We start from the raw sequence: 24,731 nt of genomic DNA on the forward strand, positions 1-24,731 counted from the left end.
ACATCCTCACTGGGGCCGGAAGGCTCACCATGAACATTTGTGTCTATGTATCTCAGGAAGCTCCTTCCTGCTTAGATAGAAAAGCTTCCTTTGCTTGCTTTCTTTTTCTGAATGCTGCCCCAGAGGGGCGTTTTCTTCTTTCACGCATGACTGCTGTTCTGTTCAGCACTCAATTGAAGGAGACAGGCTGGTAGCAGGGCATGAGTGAGAGAAGATATCAGCGCCTTAAGCAGGGGTGAAAGTAACTTACAGGATTTACCGGTACTGCCGGAGTCCTGGGGGGGCGTGGCCTCATCCAGAAGAGGCGCAGCCTCTCAAGATTTAAAGGCCCTGGGACACAGGCTGTAGTTGGGAGTCCCAGGCCCTTTAAATCAACACAAGGCTCCCAGCTGCAGAGGTGGCAGGGAGCCCCCAGGGCTCAGGGGCAAATTAAAGAGCCTGGGGCTCTGGCCGCCGCAGACCTCCAGGCCCTTTAAATCCCGCCCGCAGCTCCGGCTGCCGGAGCTGCAGAGGGGATTTAAAGGGCTAGGGGCTCCCAGCAACGGAATACTGCGAAATACTTCTGTAACCACAACACATTTTCAGTGTGTATATTTTCCTCACATAATGTGCATGAACTGTTTTAAACATTTTGCCCAATTATACATAAGGTGGTTACATCTTCCCAAAGGGAAATATTATCTTATGTATAAATGCAAAATTATAACAAATATATACATGTGGGACTCAGTTATGGCTCTAAGAGTGGGAGGAGGAGCTGCACTGCCTGAGTGGTTGAGGTACAGAACGTCACATCTTTAGGAAACAGGCCTGGCGGCCATCGGCGCCCCCCTCTGGCCTGGCGGCCATCGGCGCCCCCCTCTGGCCTGAAGGAAAGCCGACCAAAAGCGATATGGCTGCAGCTTTTTAAGGCCCAGCCGCCCTGGCCAGGCATTCCTTTTCTATGGCTGGAGAGTTCTGCTTTCGGGACAGCAGCTTTCTGCTCACATACCCGATGGGATGTCTCTCCCCCTTTCCATCAATCTGCATTGGCGCCACACCCAGCCCCCTTCTGAAGCGCCAGTGAACACCAGAAAGAGCTTGTCAAAGTCCTGCTTTACCAGCACCGAGCCCTTGACCAGAGCCTCTTTCAGAGCACAAAGACCCCTCTGCCACTGCGTGGTCCAGACCACCTTATCTGGATTTCCCTTCTTACTTACCTTAGTGATTCGGGTGGCTATGAAGCTAAAGTGGGGAACGAATCTCCGGTAGTAGCCCGCCATCCCAATGAAAGCCTAGACTTGCTTTTTAATCTGGGGAACGGGCCCATCTCTGATCACCTCCACCTGAGCCGGCTCTGGCTTTAGGCAGCCGCCCCCCATTTTGTGGACAGCCAGGTTACTGAGCCCAGGCTCGTTGGAGAGCGGCGCCTCTCGGATCTCAGCCTACTGGGCAGGGGTTAGCTGATCTGAGAGGGGAATTGATTCCGGCAAAGGGCCAGCCCCGTCTCAGGGAATAGATCCACGAGTGGGTCATCTTCCTGCTCCTCCCGCTGGCCACAGATGGCCAGTACCAAATTCTCCCTGTCAAAGTATGGCTTCATCACGTTGACATGGTACACCCAGTGGCTGTGAGCCTAGTTAGACAGTTTCACTACATAGTTTACCTCATTCAGCTGTTTGATGACCTTGAAGGGCCCATCCCAGGCAGGGTGTAGTTTGTTCTGTGGATATGACGAAATGGGGTTTTATCTTGTTATGTTGCGTGCGAGTCTTACTGTCCTGTACTAATACTGTGTGTTCCTTAGTTTCCCAGTGTAATGCACCAATACTGAGCTGGTGGGAATTGGGAGTGTGATTTTGCGGAGGCCCTCGGGGCAGGTGAGACTGCCCAGCTATTTGCATCTATGTAACCTGAGACCCAGGAGGGGGGTGTGGCCAGGTGACACCTTTGGCCTGCAAAGTGAGACCAAGAAGGAGGAGGGGCATCAAGGGGAGTGTCCGAGGTCAGGTGGCTGGAGGCTGGCAGTCTGCCTTGGGAGACTGGCAAAGGGGAATCCAGGGCGTCTGGCCCAGGATTCCCAAAATGGACTTGGCTGAAAGGCACACACGTTTGTAATAGTTACGTCTGTTCTACGCCGTGTTCCTGTCAACGAATAAACCTTCTGTTGTACGCTGGCTAAGAGTCACCTCTGACTGCAGAGTTGGGGTGTAGGGCCCTCTGGCTTCCTCAGCAGCCCCGCCTGGGCAGACTTGCTGCGGGAAGCGCATGGTGAGGAAGGGGCTGCTGAATGCTCTGAGGTAAGACCCAGGAAGGTCGAAGCTCTGTAAGCTTCTTGCCCTGGAGACAGTATGCTCAAAGAGAGGAGGCATGCTAGACCAGAGTCCTGCCTGGCTTCGTAGGGAGTAGTTCCAGAGCATCGCCCGGTGACTCCGGGACAGCTGGTGCAGAGGTGGGATCAAACTGCACCCCGTGGACAGAGCATCCTGCAGTAAGTGACTGGGGAGCAATAAAACAAAGGGGGATTAGCGAGAGATGGGCATGCTGGAGGCTCAGAGGTGCAATTCCAGGAGGCGGAGGAGCCTCCGGCTTAACCCCCAAGAAAGAGTGGACCCCTGAGAATGGCTGTCGCACTGAAGGGGTTCCTCCCAGGGATTGTGGGGAGCTGAGAGAGTACAGGCCTGTGAGTCCATGACCCCTTGGGAACAGCATGGAGATGGCCTATACCCATGTCCTTAAGAAGGACATTGTAGAGCTGTGCAGAGAGAGAGAGGGCCATGCTTTGGAAAAGTCACCAAGGCACAGCTGATTGCCCAGTTGGAAGAGAATGATCACTCTAAGGAGCCAGTTCCTGAGCCAGCTGGGGCTGCAAGAGAGGCTGGGAGCAGCTAGGCAGTCCATCTCCCCGACCAGCAGGGGATCTTCCCGACCGAGTTGCCCGTTGGTGGAGCTGAGACAGTTGGAGTTGGAAAAGGGACAGAAACTGAAAGAGCTGGAGGACCATGAGAAGGAATGGGAGGACCGTCAGAGACAGAGGCAGCATGAACTGGCGATGGCAGAGCTGAGAAGCAGAGAGACCCCTACCGTGGTGAGTGCGGACGGGCCCAGGCTAGCTAAGCCCATAGGGAACTCAGATATAAAAGTGCTGCCTCAGTTTAAGGAAGGGGATGAGAGAGGTGCCTTCTTCACTGCCCTTGAGAAGGTCTGCAATGTGCGCCAGGTTGACTCTGCAGACATCTTTGGCATCTCACCCCCTTACTGGGTCCCAAACCCATAGAGATGTTCAGCCAGATGGATGAGGTGGAAGCAAGGGACTATGAACTGTTCAAACAAGTCCTGCTGCGCAAGTTTGAGCTGACCCCCCGAGGCGTGCAGGAAAAGGTTCCTGAGTGTGCAGAAGACCCAGGGGGTGACCTATCTGGAACTGGTCACGCTGATTGGGGAAATACATCCGCAAGTGGGTGAATGGGGCGGGGCCCGGACCAAGGAGGACGTGATTGAATTATGGAGCTGGAGCAACTGTATGAACTCTGCCCCCCTGACCTGAGGATGTAGTTTGTGGACAAGAGGCCGAATGACCTGTGCCACGCAGGGCTGCTGGCGGATGAGTTTGTAGTTAGCAGGTCGGGCAATGGAAGTGAATCCCAGGGGGACGGGCCCACGTCAGTGCAGAAGGTGTGTGTGTGTGGGGGGGGGTCACCCAGGGGCTTCCCTGAAGGAAGTCTTGGAGAAATCCCTCCTGAGAGGCACAGCCAATACCAGAGCTGACCCACCAGCCCCTGGAGACCAACGGGACCTGAGGTGTAATTACTGTGGGACGGGGGGCCACAGATGGGCCCGGAGGCCACAGATGGGCCCGGAGCCAAAAGCTCAGGGACAGAATGAGCAAACCGAGCCCTCAAAAGGGGCTGGATCCCCAGGCAGGTGGGATTGGCAGTTTAGCAATGGCCCAAGAGGGAGAAGCCAGCTCCTCGGGGAGGCTTGATGCTCAGTGTACAGGGTGGGTTGGGGCGGCCCCTGAGGAGCGAGTGCCTCATTCACCTGGAGGTGGATGGGAAGCAGGTCACTGGGACGTGAGGTGATACTGGCCCGGCCCGAGGTGGTGGCCCCAAACCGGCTGGTGTCCAACACCTACCTAACCCTGACGGGTGTCTGCGAGCCCCCATTTAAGGTACCCATGACCAGGGTACATCTGAAATAGGGGGCCAAAGAGGGCCCCAAAGATGTGGGGGTGCATTATCAGTTGCCTACTGAGGTGCTGATGGGGGGGGTGACCTGGCAGATTGGCTGGGCAGCTCCCAGAGTGCCCTAGTCATCACCTGTAGCCAGAGCCAGCGAAGGGCATTCTGCCCTGACATGGGGGGCGGTGGCCTGCCGGGGGTGCCAGCGGGAAAAGAGTCATTGGGGACAGGACTTGGCGGGGCTGCGGCCTGGGACCCAGCCACTGAGAGGGAGCAGGTCCTCATCCCTTCCCCAGCCTCTGAATTCCAGGCCGAGCTGCGGAAAGATCCCTCTTTAGATAAGCTAAGGGAACTTGCTGGCCACAGCCCGGCAAAACCCCTGGGGGTAGGCTGCCTGGAAACATTCTTGTGGGAGAAGGGATTCCTGTCTTGGGAATGGGCTCCCCAAGGGGAAGTGGAACTGGGGGGAGGGGGGGAAGAGAGAAGATCAGGAGACAGCCAGTGGTCCCCCAGAAGTACTACCGCAGGCTACTGTACCTGGCCCATGATGTCCCTCTCTCGGGATACCAGGAAATCCAGCGCACCAGGCAGAAGCTGCTACAGAACTTACACTGGCCTGGGATCCTTGATGCCATCCAGCAGTACTGCAGGTCCTGCAATCCCTGCCAGAGGGTGGGGAAGGCCCAGGACAAGGAGAAAGCAGCTTTGAGGCCCCCGCTCATCATAGAGGAGCCTTTCCAGAAGGTGGCCGTGGACATAGTGGGACCCCTCAGCAAGGCAATTCGGACAGGGGAAAAAAAATACATTCTGGGGGTGGTAGATTTCGCTACTTCCTATCTTGAGGAGGTGGCCTTGTCTGTTTTCAGCAGAGTGGGGGGTTCCCCAAGGAGCTCCTTACAGACCAGGGCTCCAATTTCATGTCAACTCTGCTCCGGTGCTTGTGGGAGAAGCGTGGGGTCCGACGTATCACCTTCAGTCCAACGGGCTGGTGAAGAGGTTCAATGGGACCCTAAAGATGCTGCTGAAAACCTTCATGAACCAGCACTCACAGGACTGGGACCAGTTGTGATGTTATTGATATAATCTGGGACCACATAGGTCATTGTTGCAACCAAGGTCCTGTAGTGACACCAAATCTGGTATAAAGGAGGTCAAATAAGGTCTCTAAGACAAGGTTATAGTTCGCTGGTTATGTTTATGCTATCTGGATGCATAGATCATTGTTGTATTTAAAGTTAGAAGTATTGGCTCTATACTGTCTGTATTTCATAATTATGCTGTGCTTCTGGGTGACACCCCAGACAGGTTAGTGTCAGCTCTGCCTAGCCTGCTTGATGGCCCCTTAAGGACCATCGGCTATACAATTGACCCATTGAGAAGAGGCAAATATGCCTGGCAACTCAGCAATGTAGGCAGGGACTTGCCCATGTGACTCCAGACTCCATTTTGCTGTAATTTTCCATAGTAAGGACAAAGAGGTGTTCTTACACCTTGAAAAGACTATAAGAGGCTGATGCCTCATCTCCATCTTGTCTTCAATCCTGCTTCTTACCTCTGGAGGGACTTTGCTAGAGCTGCCGTTTGTAGCAAAGGACTGATGACCCATCCCAGCTGGGGATGTACTCCAGAGACTTGATTTGAACCTGCAGCTTAGTCTATCACGGCTACAAGCCTGAACCAAGAACTTTGCCATTACTGTATGTCATTGATTCCATTTAACCAATTCTCTCTCTCATCTATCTCTTTTTCCTTTTATGAATAAACTTTTAGATTTTAGATTCTGGCAACAGCGTGATTTGTGGGTACGATCTCATTTGTATATTGACATGAGTCTGGGGCTTGGTCCTTTGGGATCCAGAGAACCTTTTTTTCTTTTACTGGGGTATTGGTTTTTATAACGAGTGGCACTGTTGGTGATACTGGGAAACTGGAGTGTTTAAAGGGAACTGCTTGTGTGACTTGTGGTTAGCCAGTGGGGTGAGACCAAAGTCCTCTTTGTGGGGCAGGTTTGGTTTGCCTTAGAGGCGGAAAAACCCCAGCCTTGGGCTGTAACTGCCCTGTTTTAAGCAATTTGTCCTAAATTGGCACTTTCAGTTGGGTCCTGCCAGAACCAGCATCGTTACAGTGGCGTAGTCGTGCTAGGATCCACAGAACCAGGTCAATTAAGCTCTGGGTCAGAACCCCACGCTATCCAAATTTGAATTTTGGGATTGAGAGTTTGGTTGGTTAAAGAGCAGTTGCAATGGGTAAGCAAAGAGCATATGAGGGCCTTGGCAAAGAAGCCCTGGAAGATTTGTGTTCAGAAAAGGGGATAAGCTTTAGAAAGAAAGCTACAAATCGAGAGCTGTTAATGGCCAGTGATCCGGGGGCAAGAGCGCAGCCCTTACCGGAGACTACAGAAGATGCAGAAAAAATGAGAGTACAGAAGGTAACAAATAAACTGTAACTTGAGCAAGAAAGGAATTTAGCAGATCTTCGATTGCTGGAAAAAAAACAAAAAACAGCTGAATTAGAAAGAGAAGCTGATAAGAGAGAAGAAAGAGCTCGTAAGGGGCGTCTGGAGCTGCTGGCTGCGGAGGAGAAAGCTCCACAGATGGAACAGGAGACGGCTAAACTTCAGCTCCAAGTAATGGAAGAGTGGAGAAAGTCATCACCCTCTGGTGCTCCACTTCCCCACCGCCACAAGAAAAACTGGGAAAGGATGTGTCCCATTGACAATGATACTGAGGATAGAGAGGAGTTTTTGTCTACCTTTGAACGCCTCTGCAATCTGTACCAGATCCCTGATGATCAGCGAATGCCTGTCCTGCTGGCCAGACTGACTGGAAAAGCCAGGGAGGTATTTAATGAACAGGGGGAACAAGAAGCCTTGGATTATGAGCGGTTTAAAGATTCTGTGTTAAGGCCCTTCAAGATTACTCCTGAATCTTACAGAGTTAAGTTTAGAAAGTTTAAAGTGTCTAATGATTGCACTTCTGTAGAATGTGCTCATAAGCCCATGGGCTTTGTTAAAAAGTGGGTTGTGGGAAGCAAAGGCGCATGGGAGTTTTGAAAAACTGCTGGATTTAATAATTTTGGAACAACAGTTCTTGGACATTGTGCCTGACCACGTGAGAGCAGCTGTGTGTGATAGGAACCCTGAGTCAGTCCTACGGGCTGCAGAGATTGCGGGTGCCCATACCCAAAACAGGGCTCGAGAAGGGTATAAACCCCCAGGTAAAACTAATCACCATTCTCCCCAGTTCAAGGGGGGGGGAGGAGGGGAGGAAAAGGATTTAAAAGTAAACCTGGCGCTGACTATTCTAAAGGATCTCATGGGGGCCCAGAGGATAGGAACTCTGACCACAAGAATAAACAGGTTAAATGCCATCACTGTGGTGTGCTTGGCCACATGAGACCAGATTGCCCGACCCTGAAGGGCAGCCCAAAACCAGCAATCCCAAATGCCACGGTAAATGCTAATCCTGTTATAAACTCACAGGCAAGCCACACACAGCCCACCGTTGGTGCCGTATGTGCAAATGCTGTTTCTGTGGCCTCTGAAGAATTTGACCTTAAAACTCATATTAAAGCTAAATATGGGAAAAATAATGCAGAGTTTATTACCAGTGCAGAAGTGAATGGAGTAAGGTGTATGGCATGGAGGGACACCGCAGCCGATATTACTTTGGTTAAAGCAAGTCTTGTCAGGGAGGAAGATTATTGGCCAGATGAAAGTGTAACTGTTGTAGCCTCAGCTGAGTATTTTGTCAGGGCGTCTTTGGCTCAAAGCCACCTGAAATGGAAGGGATTTGAGGGCACCATGGTTGTGGGAGTAAAAAACACAATCCCTAAAGATCTTATGATTGGAAATGATATTAGAGCTATGTTCAGTCAAGTTAACACAAACCAGGCACAGGAGAGGTTGTGTCTAAAGTTGTGTCTTTGGAAGGTTTTTCCAAAGGTTTGTCTTTGGAAAGTAGTAGTTTGGCTGTGAACGAAGTTTCTGAATGTCTGCCTGCCTAATGTTTCAGAAGTGAATCTGGAATTAGATCAAGCACAGAAAGATCTCATTGGTCAGGAAAATGTTTCTCAGGAGCAGCTTAAAGTGGATGGACAGATGGAAGCCCCAGCTGAGGGAGGAAAGGGTAGATTTTTAAGGGGTAATGAATTGGTGGCTAGTACAGCTTATACAAGTGAACCTGAAAAGGGTAACTCTGATTTGCAGACAGTAGCTCAGGGTAGTGAATAGAGCAGCAGTTTATCTGTTGGGAGTGGAAACGTGTCTGGTACAGAAAGTTTGGATGAGCCTAGACAGCCTTGTGAGCTGATGGCTTTATCTAGTCAGCAGTTTGGGAAGGCAAGGATAGCGGAAAATGAGGGCCCCTACACCTTACTTGTTTCCTGTGGGGAGAATTGTGACAGTGAAGGAAATGTGCCTGTGTCCGTCAGGGGTATTTTAACTTGCCTACGGAGGAATCTACCTCGGTCTCCAAGCAGTTGTCTGCGAACAGCCCTGCGTGCCAGGACAAGGGAAATGAGATCCCAAGCTGCGTGTTTGGAAAAGGAGAATGCGGCTCCGACTCTTCTTTGTCTGTGAAGCAGACAGAAGGTGCCTTTCAGCCTGTGTTGGTTGAGGATAGTGCAGTGGTCTCAGAGTTGGTTCTGGATTCAACTAAAGCTCAGGAAGGGAAGGTCCTAAGTTTGTGTCCGCTAAGGAGAATGGCACCGTAACTAGGTTGCATCCAGTTAGTGTCTTAGCAAAATCCCAGAGACCAGACAATTCTGGTGCTTGTATTTTGCCTGTTGCTAATGTGTGGTTGGAAAAGGATGGAGCAGCTCTGTCTGATCAGGGTGATATCTTAACCAGGGCACAAAGAGAACAGAAAGTTGATTTGATTGTGTTACCTATGATGGTGTGGAAACTTGTGGCAAGAAGGAAAAAATTCCTGAACTTGTGTAAAGAACAAGAGTAGTTATGGCACCTTAGAAACTAATCAATTTATTTGAGCGTAAGCTTTTGTGGGCTACAGCCCACTTCATCGGATGCTCAAATAAATTGGTTAGTCTCTAAAGTACCATAAGTACTCCTGTTCTTTTTGCAAATTCAGACCAACACAGCTGCAACTCTGAAACCTGAACTTGTATATGGCCAGCTTGTTGGAAAGACAATGGTGTTGGGACAGGAATGTCTCCAGGCTAATTCTTTAAATGAGCCGTCTGTGCTTCAGGGTGTGAGGACAGATTTGGTTACTGGTGTTTCAGAGCAGAACAGTTTTATGGCTGACTGCTTGAGGATGCAGGGGATAGCAAGCAAACTCTCACCCTGTTAGAACAAAGGCCAAATACTCGCCTATTATTTCAGCTGTTCCCCATGGCCATAAACTCCCTTTCCCATATATGAACATATAGCAAGACAATCAATCAAAGAGGCTCAACAAATGTATCCTATTTACGGCCCCAACAGATGTATTCTATATACCCCTAAAAGGGAATTTAAAAATTCCATAGGTCAGCAGAATGTATGCACGTTAAGTCATTTGTTACTGGGTATAAAAAGGCTTGTTCTACGCTTGTAAGGTGTGTTCCTCCCTCTGGCATGAGTCGAGGGGGACACCCGCTCAGCTGACTGATCAATAAAGAACTTGAAGCCGTCTTCTAGACTCCCGTGCCTCCTTGGGGTAATTGGGCAGCTCCAGGGGGAAACGAGCCCATTTGGCTAACAAATGGCGACCACGAAGGGACTTCTCTCCCTGTAGAGGGCACTGACCGACGGCCGAGGGCGATTCCGAGGAGTGGCCACCTCGAGCGGTTGGTTTGCTCGGGCCTCGGATCGTCACAATCGGCCGGGGCGGCTGTGTCCTCTCTAAAGAGAACTCTGAAGGACACGGAAGCAAGACGGCTTCAGAAGAAGGGGAAGTCTGACTGCCGGACGCGGCCACTTCGGGCGGTAAGTGCGTTTACCTCCTGGGTTTGAGGAATAACGCCCCCGAGGTGTGGGTTGGACGGTGGAAATCCCCTAGGCAGCCCGTATAAGGGAAGGTATATTAATATTGTCGTAGTATTATAAGTGTATTGTCGTTGTGTTTGTAAGTAAAGGGAAAGCAGCCAACGGCCAATGAGCAACGTCACTAACTCCACTAGTCCATGGGCCGTTCTTAACAACTATTGGGACTTGGAGCAGCCTCAGGGATTGCTCTTGTTTGTGGGAGGGGTAATCTTGTTTCTCCTCTTGATGGTGTGTTGGAAGCCAAGATTGTAACTGATTAAGGGATCTGTGTAAAATGAGTGAGTGCCGCTGATAGGTCTGAGGCTTAAGCTGACTTCAGCCGCCCCAAGACTCCTGCGAGGGGAAACCCGGTGACCAGGATATCTTGATTGCAAGGGGGGTCAGCTGAACCTCGTGGCCCAGCGGATATCTGAGTTAAAACTAGATCCCTAAAAACCCCTTGATATCTTTGTCTTGAGCAAACCCCTGGGTAGAACATAATGGGGTCCGGACAAAGCACCTTCTCCAGTACGCCCCTGGGGTGTATGCTGGAAAACTGGAAGGCGTTTAGACGCCAGGCTGATTATGGAATTGTATTATGTAAAGACAATCTTGTAAGATTTTGTACTCTTGAGTGGACAACCTTCGGGGTGGAATGGCCCGAGGGGGGGACACTCAAGCCAGAGATTGTACAAGCAGTACATAACATTGTGACCCGGGATGGGCATTGGGACCAATATCCCTATATAGATATATGGCAGGATCTCGTAGCCAATCCTCCCCCATGGTTACAGAAGTGTAAAATACAAACTATTAAAACCTTAATGGCCCGTGCCCCTGTTAGAAAATCCTGTCCCCCTGTTAAGAAATCCTGTCCTCCAACTGTGATTCCTTCTGCCCCTGATCCTATGCCCCCTCCCCCTTTGTATCCTGGCCTCCCCGTTCTGGCATCCTCACTTGAAATCCCCCCCCACATCTCTGAGGATAATGCCTCAGATGAAAGGGGTGAGCCGAAACACGAGGGCATTTCCAAACAAGAGTCCCCTTCAACTCCTCTGAGCTCCTCAGTGTCTGACCGCACCAGGAGCAAGACTGGCCCCGTAACAAATCAAAACTCCAAGACGCAGTGGAGGATGTCGACTGATTATAACCCTGGGGACACTAGATTTACCCTTATTGGTTCCCCAGGCAAGAGTGGTGAGGTACACGAAATGTCCTTGCAGCAGAAATATTTGTGTCCACTGCGGGAGGCTGTAGCCCCCGATGGTAATCTCACTATGATATATATCCCCTTTACCACTAGTGATCTATATAATTGGAAACAACAGAATCCCCCGTTCTCGGAAGATCCCGCCCCGCTGACAGCAGTGTTTGAGACATTAATTACGGCCCACAACCCTACTTGGGGTGACATGAGGGTCGCTCTTAACACTCTGTTAACTGCGGAAGAGAGGCGCTTAGTCCTCTCAAAGGCCCGTGAATGGGTAGCTGAGACGGAGGAAAGCTCGGCCGCAGTGGCTGCACGGCTGCCTGAAAGCCCTCCCAACTGGTCACACAATGCGGAAGGCCGGGCCCTCCATAGCCAATACGCCACGGCTATAGTACAGGGAATGAAACGCTGCATTAGGAAAACCCCAAATTGGGCCAAATTGTATAGTATAAGACAGGAAAAGAATGAGAACCCAGCTGCTTTTTATGAGCGGCTCTGTAATATCTGTAAAAGATACACAGACCTCGATCCTGAGGATATCAATGGGAAACGGGTGCTAATCCCCCTCTTTATTGGGCAGTCCTACGAGGACATTAGAAAGAAGTTGCAAAAATTGGAAGGGGCTTCGGGCAAGAATATAGAGGAACTTTTAGAAATAGCCATGAAGGTTTATGATCGGAGGGATGATGAGGAGCGAAAGAAAGGGGCCCGCGTTTTGGCCATGGCCCTGAGAGAAGGATATGCAGAAAGGGGGGACAAGGTTAAGGAGAAGCCAGGGCCACTTGGGAGGGGACGGGGCCCCCGCCTGGGTCGAAACCAGTGCGCTATCTGTAGGGAAGAGGGGCACTGGAAGAATGAATGCCCCCGGCGACAGGCCATGGGAAAGGAACGTAAAAACAAAACCCCGTCCCTTCCCATCCTTTACAACAACACGGGACGTTCAGGGGAGGGATCTTCCCCATAGGGAAGCCGAGGGACCCAGCGGCCCCTCCTGGCGGCGCAAGCTGCCAGTCTGGATCCCACGGTAAAAATTAATGTGGAGGGCCGCCCAATTGAAGCCCTTATTGACACTGGGGCCACTCTTAGTTTGCTCCCCCTTAGTAAGGCTCCCCGAGGTAGAGCTCGGGAATGTGCCATGGTACAGGGGATAGAGGGACAAACTACAGCTTTGGAAAAAACTTTGCCTCTCCTAGTAAAGGTAGGGGACCGCCAAATTTCCCACCAATTTGTTTGCAGCCCCTCTTGCCCCATCGCGCTGCTCGGACGAGATATTCTTACTAAACTCCAGGCAGAAATCTCGTTTGATAAAGGGACTATGGAAGTTAGAATCCCTAAGCAGCAGTCCTCAAATTACCAGATGGCCCTGATAAGCGCTGGAAATCACTTCCCGGAGTGCCGGGGGAGGAATGAAGAAAGCCAGCTGTCAGGGGTTAACCTTGAGGTTTGGGCAGAGGAGGGAGGCGTCGCTCGAGCCCGGAATGCTTCACCAGTGCATATTTCCCTTAAGGAAGGAAGCAGCCCAGTTCGAATTCGACAATACCCTCTTAAGCTGACCACTAGAATCGGGTTAAAACCTCTGATTCAAAAGTTTCTGCAGTGTGGGTGGATCAGGGAAGGCACGTCCCCGTACAACACTCCGATAATGGGCGTGCCTAAGCCTAATGGGCAGTATCGGTTGGTCCAGGACCTAAGACAGGTTAACAAGTTAATAGAGGCTCCCTATCCAGTCGTCCCAAATCCCCATACTATTTTGGGCCAAGTTCCCAAAGAGCACAGTTGGTTCTCTGTAATAGACTTAAAAGATGCCTTCTTTTCCATTCCCCTTGATTTGGAATCTCAGAAACTGTTTGCCTTCGAGTGGGAGGATCCAGATACTCACTATAAGGCTCAATACCTCTGGACCGTTGTCCCACAAGGACTTACCTGTGCACCCGAGATTTTTGGCAGCCAGTTGAGAAGGGACCTTGCCCCATTCCTGGCTAGACACCCCTCATGTAACATAGTCCAGTATTGCGATGATTTGCTCTTAAGTACTGAAACAGAGGCAGCCTGTAAAGAGCAGACTGTAAAGCTCCTGAATTACCTTGGGGCACAGGGGTATAAGGTCTCAAAGGAAAAAGCCCAACTGGTTAAGCAGCAGGTCACTTTCTTGGGTATCATTTGTGCCAGGGAAGTCGTAGTCTAGGTAAAGAAAGAATCCAGGTGATACTCAATAGCCCTCAACCCCGGCACCCCCGAGAATTAAGGGCTTTTCTGGGATTGACTGGCTTTTGTCGGCTCTGGATCCCTGACTACGGGGGAAGAGCCAAACCACTGTATGAATCCTTAACTAAAGAAGGTCTGCTCCATTGGACGTGGGAGATGGGAAAAGCATTTCGAGAGCTAAAAGAAGCCTTGGTTCAGCCTCCCGCTCTAGCCCTCCCAGACCTCCGGAGGCTGAACAACGTAGATATAATACTATGGAAACAGGTTTCCGGGTTGCAATCTGTCTTGTTGCAGCTTTATCGATACGCGGCGCCATTCCAGGCTCTCCCCTTGGACCAGACCGTGCATCCGTTCCGGATCGGTGACCAGGTCCTTGTCAAGAAGTGGAAACGCGACCCCCTTACACCACGGTGGGACGGCCCGCACACTGTCTCGCTCATCAGCCAAACTGCGGTCAAAGTTCTCGGGAGCGACAAATGGACACACCATACACGGGTAAAGCGATTTCTGAGCCCTACCCGGAGACTGAACTAGCAGAAGAGGACACCGGCCCTCTGCCCACCCCGGCTCCGGACGCCCGGGGTGGCACAGGTGAAGACTCTACCTGGGAGTACCAGTACTTGGACGGACTAAAGGGACTGTTTAGAAAGAGATAATGAAATTGCTGCTAATATCTTTGTTTATATGCTTCCACCACTATTACGGTTGGGAGAATAGGTTTTTACAGTTAGGGGAGACAATAGCAGGATCCTTTAACCTCAGTAACTGTTGGGTATGCGGAGGCCCAGGGGATTGGAATGAATGGCCTTGGGTAGCCCAGCCAGTGCCAGCTAAATGGTGGATCAGTAATTTAAGTATAGTCCACAAAGGAACAGAAGTTTGGGATGAGGATAGTAGCCCTTGGCGACTCTATTCCTCTGAGATGGGGATCCTTTGTCTAAACCGAACAAAACAAGAAGGGGTATATGTGGGCAAAAGCCAATGTGACTGGACCCTATCTCTAGGATTTGACTGCTATGATCACCCTAGTTGCCATACGTATGACTGTTCTAAATATCAGGGACGATGGAACCAAACCCACGTAAAACTCACTAATCATAGCTGGGTACAATGTTCCTACCAACAGCATACTGGTGAAGGCTGTAAGGCAGTTGGACAAGATGGATTCTTTGATGCCCTCTTTCTAAGTTGCCAGCGAGATAATACCGACAGTAAGGATCATGTGGTACGCTGGTATCAGTGGGCATGGCAACATTCTAATGGAACTCGGGTAACCCATTTTAATCATTTTTGGTCTACTACCAATAGCCCTAAATTTGGTTGTAATTGCGCTTGGAAGGAAGGGGCTGGGGCCTGGAAATGTGACTACTGTAATCCTGACGGTACATCTATTGTATTAGGGGGGCCCCTGGAGATGGGTAACTCGTTGTATTACGAAGAACCGGGCCCCGAGGACTACCCCGAAGCCTGGGATGGCCCCTTTGCGAATGGACAATGGGCCCTAAAAGGCCATTACTGGATATGTGGGCAACACGCTTATCGGAGATTGCCTCCAAATTGGTCAGGAATATGTTATGTTGGGTACATTAGGCCCTTGTTCTTTCTACTACCCCAAATTCAGGGAAATAAGTTAGGAATTAAGGTATATGACGATTTGATTAGGGAGCGGCGGTCTGTTGATTCCGCATTAACAGCTGGAAGCTCCCAAAAGTGGGGAGCTCAAGAGTGGCCCCCTGAAAGAATTATACAACATTATGGTCCAGCCACATGGAATCCTAATGAGTGGATCTCAGGGGCCAGGGAGCCCATTTACAACTTGAATCGGATAATTAGGCTGCAAGCCATCTTAGAAATAATAACTAATCAGACGGCTGCAGCTCTTGATCTCTTGGCCGATCAGTCCACTCAGATGAGGAATGTGCTCTACCAGCACCATCTAGTTCTTGATTATTTGCTGGCAGAGGAAGGGGGAATCTGTGCAAAATTAAACGAATCTAATTGCTGTTTACAAATAGATGATAATGGAAAGGCGGTAAAACAGCTAACAAAAGAAATGAGAAAGCTGGCCCACGTCCCGGTCCAAGCATGGGGTGGGTGGAATACGGACTGGTTCCCGTCCTGGTTACCGCAACTGGGATGGCTCCGAGAAGGCCTTCTTCTCTTTATACTCTTTATTACAACCCTATTATCCCTAGCTTGCTTTGCTCCCTGTGTAGTTGCATTAGTCCGACGAATGGCTAATCAAATTGTACGCCAACGCATGATGGCACTATATCAACCGGTTAAAGTTGAGGATTGGGGGCCATAGGGCTCTCAAAATGCTTTTAAGGGGGGAGAACCTTGTTAGAACAAAGGCCAAATACTCGCCTATTATTTCAGCTGTTCCCCATGGCCATAAACTCCCTTTCCCATATATGAACATATAGCAAGACAATCAATCAAAGAGGCTCAACAAATGTATCCTATTTACGGCCCCAACAGATGTATTCTATATACCCCTAAAAGGGAATTTAAAAATTCCATAGGTCAGCAGAATGTATGCACGTTAAGTCATTTGTTACTGGGTATAAAAAGGCTTGCTCTACGCTTGTAAGGTGTGCTCCTCCCTCTGGCATGAGTCGAGGGGGACACCCGCTCAGCTGACTGATCAATAAAAAACTTGAAGCCGTCTTCTAGACTCCCGTGCCTCCTTGGGGTAATTGGGCAGCTCCAGGGGGAAACGAGCCCATTTGGCTAACAACCCTCAGACTCTTTGGATTTGTGTGGTCTCTCTTTAGGACAGAATCCAGCCTTAAAATTGGTAGCAGCTAAGAATTTAAAAGCTAGTGTTTGTGTTGATGCAAATTACCTGCCTGACTGGGAGAAGAAAGACTTGCTAATAGCTGTTAGCACAGACAGCACACTCAATTGGCCCATGAATTCCGTTAAGCAAGAGAAATCAGGATTTAATTCTACAGGACATGGAGGAAAGAGAACTTACTTTTGCAAAGGGAAGCCACATGTTAACCCTAAAATACCCAAACCCCAATGGTATGGAGCCCAAGGTGAGGCATAACAAACAGGATTGTAAATGGACACTTGCAAGGGATTTGTTCTTATTGCTAATGATAGTTTTTGTAAGTAAGGTGTTGCTATTACCAAGAAAAGTAAAAATGTGCAATGTGCACAATCTTCTGAACCCTCCCCCCCCAAAAAAAACACCCCTTGAACATGTTAAAAGAATTACATGAGACTATACTTTATGTTAAGGGCCTTGTTAAACTGATATTTCACAGTTGATGCCTGTAAACAGTATTGGAATTTTTCACACGGGAAGAGACATTCCAAACCTAATGTGCTGTATGAAAAGGGAACCTGAGGCATACTGTTGAGTCTGAACTTTTGATGAGCTTAAACTTAACCCAGACTTGATATCTCTGTCTGAACTTTTAATCAAAGCTCTGACCTGCGAACTACTCATGACACCCCCCTCCCCTTAAGTAGCCATCTCCCCTTTTCTCTTTTTGAATTTACATTTTAACCTGTTTTATCCTGTAGAATCTTGATTGATTATACATGACCATTATGATCTGTTAATCACTTTGTTTACTTCTGTGTATAAATATTGATGCTCACCCCTAATAAACTTGCCACACTTACTCTGAAGCCTTTCAAGCTAAGGATAGTGTGAGCCCGTTGATCAACGAATTGGTGTCTGGTCTCTGACAGATTGTGAGCCCCATACCAACTCCGCAGGAACTCGGGTGCTGGAGAGGTGAGTGAGGACTTGCTTTTTTACCTAACAATACTACCACATGGCATTTAGCCACGACAGCAAAGATTCCTATATTGACTTGATGTTAACTGGGTTCCAAACATTTGTCAGAGCTTGTATGGATAAAGTACATAGGCGTGCGCAGTATATTTCATTAGGGTGTACACGCAGGGAGTCCTGCCCAAGCCCCGCCCCCATTCTAACCCACACCCTCCTACTTCCCGCCCCCTCCTCAGAACCCCAACCCCACTCCTTGTCCCCTGACTGCCCCCTCCTGGGACCCTACCCCCTACCTGCCCTGACCCTTAGCCACACCCCCAGGACTCCCACACCTATCCAACCACTCCCTGCCTCCTGACAGGATCCCCAGGACTCCCAACCCATTCAACCCCCCTGCTCCTTGTCCCCTGCCCGCCACCCCCAGAGAACCCCCTGCCCCAATCACCGCCCAGGACCCCACCAAGTATCCAACCCCCCTGTTCCCTGACAGCCCCGACCCCTAGCCACATCCCTGCCAGGCCCCCTGGGACTTCCACACCCTATCCAACGCCCCCATTCCCCATCCCCTGACTGCCCCTGAGACCGTCAGGCCCATATCCACCCCCCCTGACCTGGCCCAGCCCCCTTACCATGCCACCGCTCAGAATAGAGTCCCCACCAAATCCCACCCCCGGACATCCCCTTGACCAATGAGATGTGATGGCACTTACGGGGCAGGCGCAGAGAGCGCCAACCAAGCTGGAGTGCAATGGTGAAAGAGCGCTATGACTGACATAAGTCAAAGGTCATGTGTAGCACTAGGGAGGCAGCAATTGGCTGGGTGGGCCCGGGCAAGGGAATAAGGGGGGGGCGTGTCTTGGTAGCAGCATGGGGTTCACTGTGACACAATTACAACAACTTTTTGCAGCTGCTGGGGAAGTTTTTACAGGCAACAAATACACCCTGAGCAGGCGGGGGGGGGGGGGGGGGAAGGGAGGGGGACCCTGTCACCCTGACTCAGAGGTGCTGACTTTTGGTTTTGCCGGTGGGTGCCCCATCCTGGCTTCACCCTGTTATCCAAGGCTCCACCCCCACTCCACCTCTTCCTACCCCATCCCCTTAGACCCCCCTGATAACCACCTTCTTGCAAACTCCCTCCCCTAAATGCCTCCCACCAGCTGCTCACTCCTTTCTGCCCCTCCTGCCTTAAGGGTGAGGTGTGGGTACTGGAGGATTACTCTGCCAGTTTTGAGGGGAGACCATTTTCAACATTTATACACTTTCATTCTAGTTATTGAAAGTGTCTCTCATTGGGATCTCCCCTTCCTGATGTTTCCCAGTTCTTGCTCTCCACCCAGGTCCCTTCCCCCTCCCCCATCTCTCTCTGCTCCCCACTTCCTGGTAGCTCTGTTTAGCAGCTGCTCCCACCCACGCACTCAAAGCAGCTCTGTCTCCCCCAAACCCCACCCCCTGCAGCCAGCCTAGAAACTACATGTTCTGACACAGAGAAATTTAATTTGACAGCCCAGCATAGAAATGGCCCATTCATTCATCCTGCTGTGTGGCTGCTGTGTCGCTCCAGCTCTTCCCAATCCCAGGGCTGCAGCCCACCCCTGCTTTGACTCCTTCACACACTCTACAACTTTTGTGGGAGGGGAGCCCCTGGTGGGACCATGGCTAAAGGCAGGGGAGTGGGGGCCAGTTGCTTACTGTACCAGGCTGCAGCAGCCCAGCACCCTGAAGCAAGAAGAGCGCAAGTGTCCCAAGGTGAAGCAGGGCAGCATCTCCTGCCCTGAAGCTGATACAGGGGGAATGGAGGCAAGGGAAGGAATTCCCCAGGAGCTTGGGGGAGGAGGGGGATCCAGGGGAAGAGAATCAATCCTTCTTTACACTGGGAGGAGGGGATGCTGATCGGTAGAGGATGGGATAAATTTCCCCTTGGAGGAAAAGCCCCTCAGGCAGGCTTGATCTGTGTGTGGGGGAGGGGGAAGACAGCTTTGAGCTGGGCAAGCATTACTTTCCCAGGCATAAAGGGAACCACAGGGGTTGGAAGCTCCCAGAGCCTCCATGGGAGAGGGATGGGCAGCATACGGGCTTGGGGAGGCTGCTCATTGGCAGCTGGGGCTGAAGTGAAGCCCCTCTGGACAGGTAAAGAAGGAGGGGGCAAGCTGCGAGCCCCAGCCCAATTTCACTCAAAAGACACAAGGAAGAACTTTTCTTAAAGGAGCCATGTCCTTTGGTTTGTCCCCCAGCCTAGCACTAAGGGGGTCTGCAGCTGGTTTCTCCTGGCTGAAGGGGGAGCACAGGTCCTGGGGGAAACACCAGGGTGGGCTGAGACTGGCTGGCTCAGTCCTTGAGAAAGCCCCTGGCCCATACATCCCCAGCAGTCCCCTGGAGCTAGCCCAGAAGCTGCCTGCCCATCTCCCCCCAGTCCCCTGCTGAGAGACTGCCCACCACTCTGCAGTTAGCCCAGAAGCTGCCATGCCCTGGCTGCTGGTCCCCCCTACCCCAGCTCCCTCTACCCTGAAAATCAGAAAGACTCACTCACCTCTGCCTGCAGTCTCCCAGCTGCAGTAGGGGCAGGGGAAACAGCCGATAAGCAGGACGTCACACCAAACAGCTGAGTGGCTGCAGCCAGCCAAAGAACTGATGAAGGCTGCTGCAGCATGCTAAATAGCTAATTAGCTAATTGGCCATTACCAACAGCTGATCTCCCCAGGCGTGCGAAGCAGCCTCCTCCCGCCTCTGAGCCTCCAGCAGGGGAGGAGCAGCCTTCCCAGATGGAACTCAGGCATGATTAGGGTGTGACTGGACACACCCTGTGTGCACACCTATGATAAAGGAGCTCTGTTCTTTAGCCTTTGGCAAAAGAACATGAGACATACAGAAACCATGCTGCAAGAGCAGATCCAATCCCCTACTGTTCTACCCTAATTTTACCTTGAGTTTGTAAAGAGATTAAATCAGGTTACTGAATGTGACTTTGATAAACCATTTCTGTTTTACACCAATACAGCTTCTAACCCAGTACTAGCTGCAGTGAGACAGGACCAAGGATTGGGGGGGGGGGCGCTCTTGGGATGTAGTCAGTGGATGTTGGTGTCATCCCTTCCTGCATCAGTTTGGTGTTGGGGGTGTGACATTATTGATATAATCTGGTACCATATAGATCATTGATGCAACCAAGGTCCTGTAGAGGCACCAAATCTGGTATAAAGGAGGTCAAATAAGGTCTAAGACAAGGTAATGGTTTGCTGGTTATGATTGTGCTATCTAGATGCATACATCATTGTTGGATTTAAATGTACAAGTATTGGCTCTATACAGTCCAGATTTCAAAATTATGCTGTGCTTCTGGGTGACACCCCAGACAAGTTGGTGTTAGCTCTGCCTAGCCTGCTCGATGACTCATTAAGGACCATTAGCTATACAATTGACCCATTGAGAGAAGGCATATGCCTTGTAACTCAGCAAAGTATGCAGGGACTTTCCCTTGTGACTCCAGACTCCATTGTGCTGGAATTTTCCACACTAAGGACAAAGAAGTGTTCTTAAACCTGGAAAAAGGACTATAAGAGGCAGATGCCTCATTTCCATCTGGTCTTCAATCCACCTTCTTACCTCTGGAGGGACTTTGCTACAAATGGAAGCTCTACACAAAGGACTGATGATGCATCCCAGCTGGGGATGTACTCCAGAGACTTGATTTGAACTTGCAGTTTAGTCTATCATGGCAACAAGCCTGAACCAAGACCTTCACCATTACTGTATGTAATTGATTCTATTTAACAACTTCTCTCTCTCATCTATATCTTTTTCCTTTTATGAATAAGGATTTAGATTCTCAAGGATTGGCAACAGCGTGATTTGTGGGCAAGATCTGATTTGTAGCTTGACCTTGGTCCTTTGGGATCAAGAGAAACTCTCTTCTTTTACTGGGGTATTGGTTTTCATAACCATTTGTCCCCATAACGAGTGGCACTTCCATACTGGGAAACTGGAGTGTCTAAGGGAACTGCTTGTTACTTGTGGTTAGCCAGTGGGGCGAGACCAAAGTCCTTTGTCTGGATGGTTTGCCCTAGAGGTAGACAAACCCCAGCCTTGGGCTGCAGCTGCCCTATTTGAAGCAATTTGTCCTTAATTGGCACTCTCAGTTGGGTCCTGGCCAAACCAGCATCATTATACAAGTATTTACCCCACCTGTTGTTCCTGGGAAGCGCCCCAGAAATCAACCATGTTCTCTCCTTTTGAGTTCCTGGATGGGAGGAGAGTGAAGGGACCTATGGACTTGTTGAGGGACAAATGGGACAGGAAGGCCTCCCCCCATGGGGGAGGGGGGGGAACCCACACATACAAATACCACAAAAAACCTCCACTTCTGGTTATGTACTGACTTTCCAGGAAAAGCTCCCTGAGCTCATGGACTTGGCCAGGGAGAATTTAGCTAGGGCCCCAAGGGAAGCAAAAGGTCTGGTACAACTGCTCAGTGCATGCCACTCCTATACTACTGGGGACCAGGTGACAGCTTCCATTCCCTTAAGAATGGAACTACAGGCTGCCCAGGAGGGCCCTTTAAGGTCATCAAGCAGCTAAATAAGGTAAACTATGTAGCGAAACCCTTGCGGCCTGAGTCGGGCGCCAGCACCATGAGAGTTCATGAAAATGTTACATTTCTTCTGGAACGATTAGATCCTCAATAGCTGAACACATCTTTATGAAACTTATTCAACATAATAGCCATACTGGGTCAGACCAAAGGTCCATCTAGCCCAGTACCCTGTCTTCCAACAGTGGCCAATGCCAGGTGCTTCAGAGGGAATGAAGAGAATAGGTAATCATGCGATCCACCCCATCAAACATTCCCAGCTTCGGGCAAACAGGCTAGGGACACCATCCCTCTTTCCAACAGATTTTGCAATTTAAAGCAGATTTACCCAGTCCCTTAATGGTCATCACAAATACACATGTACATATGCTGGACATGGACATACAGTAGAAATGTAAAAGTGGTTTACTTCTCTTTCTTGTAGACTCTCTGGGGCAAATTTTTAACAGACCTTCCTTAAGGCTTCCTCAACATTTGTAGGCAGATTTATTTGCATGGTAAATTGGTCAGTTACATGTAGTTTCTGGATTTGCCTAAGACTTTGTGCAAGTGCTGAGGTTTGGCCCTAAAAGATCTGTTAGCTAGCACTCAGACAGGAAACTAAAACCTACTTCTAAAGCAGATCAGTAATTTATTTACTGGCTTTGAAATATTGGCTCCACCTCCTCAGTATCTACTGCCCGTCCATTAGTCCTTCCCAGAAGGTCAGTAAGAGTAATATCCACTTTTATAAATAGGATATTTGCATGCCAAGAAAGGACACCATCAAGGTGAGTTGTCCTAACTCCCTACAACAAGTTATCATGGATATGTTAAATTGAGGGGAAAACAATCGGTAAAGAAACAGATTTGTGTTTTATACTTCCAGTTATGCACAACAGAAGCAGGAACCAACCCCCTGCACATCCCAGATGAAGCCCTGGCTGCAGCAATGCATGCTCTTACCTGCCACTCTACTGCCTCAATCAGCCCAATCGAGATGAAGCTTCAACTGGTCCAGCATGATGGACAAACTCCAGACAGGATTACCTTGGCAACAGCTTATTAGGCCACATTCAACACACTGCAGTGTCTCCCCATTGCAGGATTTGCTTTGCCATCCTAGCCCTGATCTATAAAGCCCCAATAATGTGAGCTAGATCAGGGGGTCTCTGCAACCCTTCAAGAATACACCAATTCACACAAGAAATATAACTGACAAAGCTTGGGGGGGGGGGGAGGGGAGACAAAAACACCCCCCCCACCCCACAGGCCACACACACAAGTTACACTTCCCTCTGGAGCTGAGAGCCCTCACCTGTGGAGCATCCGTCTGCTGGCGATCAGGAAGAACCCATATATTTTACAAAATAAAATGCTGGAACATCCTTGAAGGCCTGCCCCCAATAGAGGCCACTGGGGCAAACTTCAAAATGTGTCCCATTCTATGAATACACAATACATCCCATAGGGCTCATTTTCTATACAGCAATGAACAATTTTACCATTATTTAAAAAAATGGTATTAGCCACCTATATAAAGTACTACAGTGATGGTTATTTTAGTCTTGGCTAGGGTAGATACATACTCTGCAGCAGTTGGACATGGCACCAGCTGCACAATTACCTAGTGCTTCTATTTTTTGAATTACACTGGGGGAAGAAGAGAATGTGATCCTTCATATGGAGAATCACAGCTTGCTATGCCAGTGAGCTAATGAGTCAGGTGATCTCAGGTTCCTGTGCACATATGCAAAGGGCACATGCATGTATACAAGCGAACTGATGTCTGCATGACTATGTTCTGCTTCACCCCAACCCCCCCTACTTCTTTTTGCTGTCCAGCATCTTGAGACACACACACAAACAATGCAGGTCAGGACCTCAGACTGGTAGTGATATAGCATAGTGATTATAAAGCATATAATTACAGGAAAATTAAAGTTACAGTTTTTGAAGGGAGTAGCCAAATCAGGGCTAATGAAAGAGTCAATTAGCCAGACATGCATACCTGGTTGGATGGTCTCTACACTATGCAATTTAAGAGCCTCTATCAAGACTTTCCATGGCTTGGGAATTTATACCTGGGAAGAGGAAGTGTTCTGATCTTAGGTTGAAATAATCCTGGGAAATGTAGTTCAGCAAGGGACTACAATCATTTGAATTAGATGAATTGCAGCATCAAGTCTGTTCTATTATCCTGAGCTACATGGTCTCAGAACTACTCTACCATAAAAGATCCCACAGTCCTTCTGCCTTTGAAGAACATAATTAGCATACTGACAAACATTTAGCATCAGATTTTCAAAAGGCTAGAATGGTGGAAGTTAGCAGGTATGGAGCACTTTTGAAAGTCTGGCCACTTCACTAAAACACCCAAAGGGGAACTGAGCTCTTGAAAATGTGGCAACAAGGGATCAATTCTGCTACAGCACACACTTAGTATCTTATTAGTAAAGTTCCCCCTGATTTCAGTGTGATGACTCATGGTATGAAAGTACTGCTTACTGACAGTAAAGGAGAGAGGAAGCCAGCCCTTAATGCTCAGAATGGGCCTTTTCTAGTGTGGAGTTTATTTATTGTTCCATTACAGCACAATCTATGTGGAATTTAAAAACAAACAAAAACAAAAAACCCAAAAATCAAACAACCCACAACCAAATTTGGGCTAGGCCAGGAGCTAAGTAAATTCAAATGTTAGCAGTACAATTATTTATATGACTTACCAGCAATATGTATCCCATCCAAAAAAGAAGTACCAAGTAGGCAATCTTTGATTTCAGTTTGTATGAAATTTCTTCCAAAGGACCTGGGGAATATGGAAGTAAAATTTTCAAAAGCAAGTGCAACCTGGAGTGATTCCCCCCCCC

At 49.5% G+C, this 24,731-nt stretch overlaps 2 protein-coding genes across 5 annotated transcripts in view; one reads left to right on the forward strand and one right to left on the reverse strand.

Annotated features, from left to right (window-relative positions):
• Window positions 1-1,370: 1,370 nt before the first annotated feature.
• LOC117877966 overlaps window positions 1,371-24,731 on the reverse strand; it is a 44,235-nt gene continuing 20,874 nt past the window's right edge. The window contains exons 1-4 of one of the 4 annotated variants that reach the window (XM_034771702.1): window positions 6,912-7,741; window positions 4,698-4,822; window positions 2,169-2,478; window positions 1,371-1,702 (exon numbers count right to left, since the gene is read on the reverse strand). In XM_034771702.1, the coding sequence (XP_034627593.1) occupies window positions 1,616-1,702; window positions 2,169-2,478; window positions 4,698-4,795 (495 nt within the window). In that variant the 5' untranslated portion in view covers window positions 4,796-4,822; window positions 6,912-7,741 and the 3' untranslated portion in view covers window positions 1,371-1,615. Of the gene's footprint in view, window positions 1,703-2,168; window positions 2,479-4,697; window positions 5,127-6,911; window positions 7,742-7,766; window positions 8,968-24,731 lie in introns of those variants that run through there. The other 3 variants (XM_034771701.1, XM_034771703.1, XM_034771699.1) reach the window with 3 other exon arrangements.
• On the forward strand, window positions 9,767-16,016 carry LOC117877965 (endogenous retrovirus group 3 member 1 Env polyprotein-like). Its single transcript, XM_034771698.1, has 2 exons — window positions 9,767-10,089; window positions 13,838-16,016. The coding sequence occupies exon 2, from the start codon at window positions 14,199-14,201 to the stop codon at window positions 15,849-15,851; it is 1,653 nt and encodes a 550-aa protein (XP_034627589.1). The 5' UTR covers window positions 9,767-10,089; window positions 13,838-14,198; the 3' UTR covers window positions 15,852-16,016.

The sequence above is a fragment of the Trachemys scripta genome, chromosome 5 (assembly GCF_013100865.1).
Source record: "Trachemys scripta elegans isolate TJP31775 chromosome 5, CAS_Tse_1.0, whole genome shotgun sequence".
NCBI classification, from domain to species: domain Eukaryota; kingdom Metazoa; phylum Chordata; order Testudines; family Emydidae; genus Trachemys; species Trachemys scripta.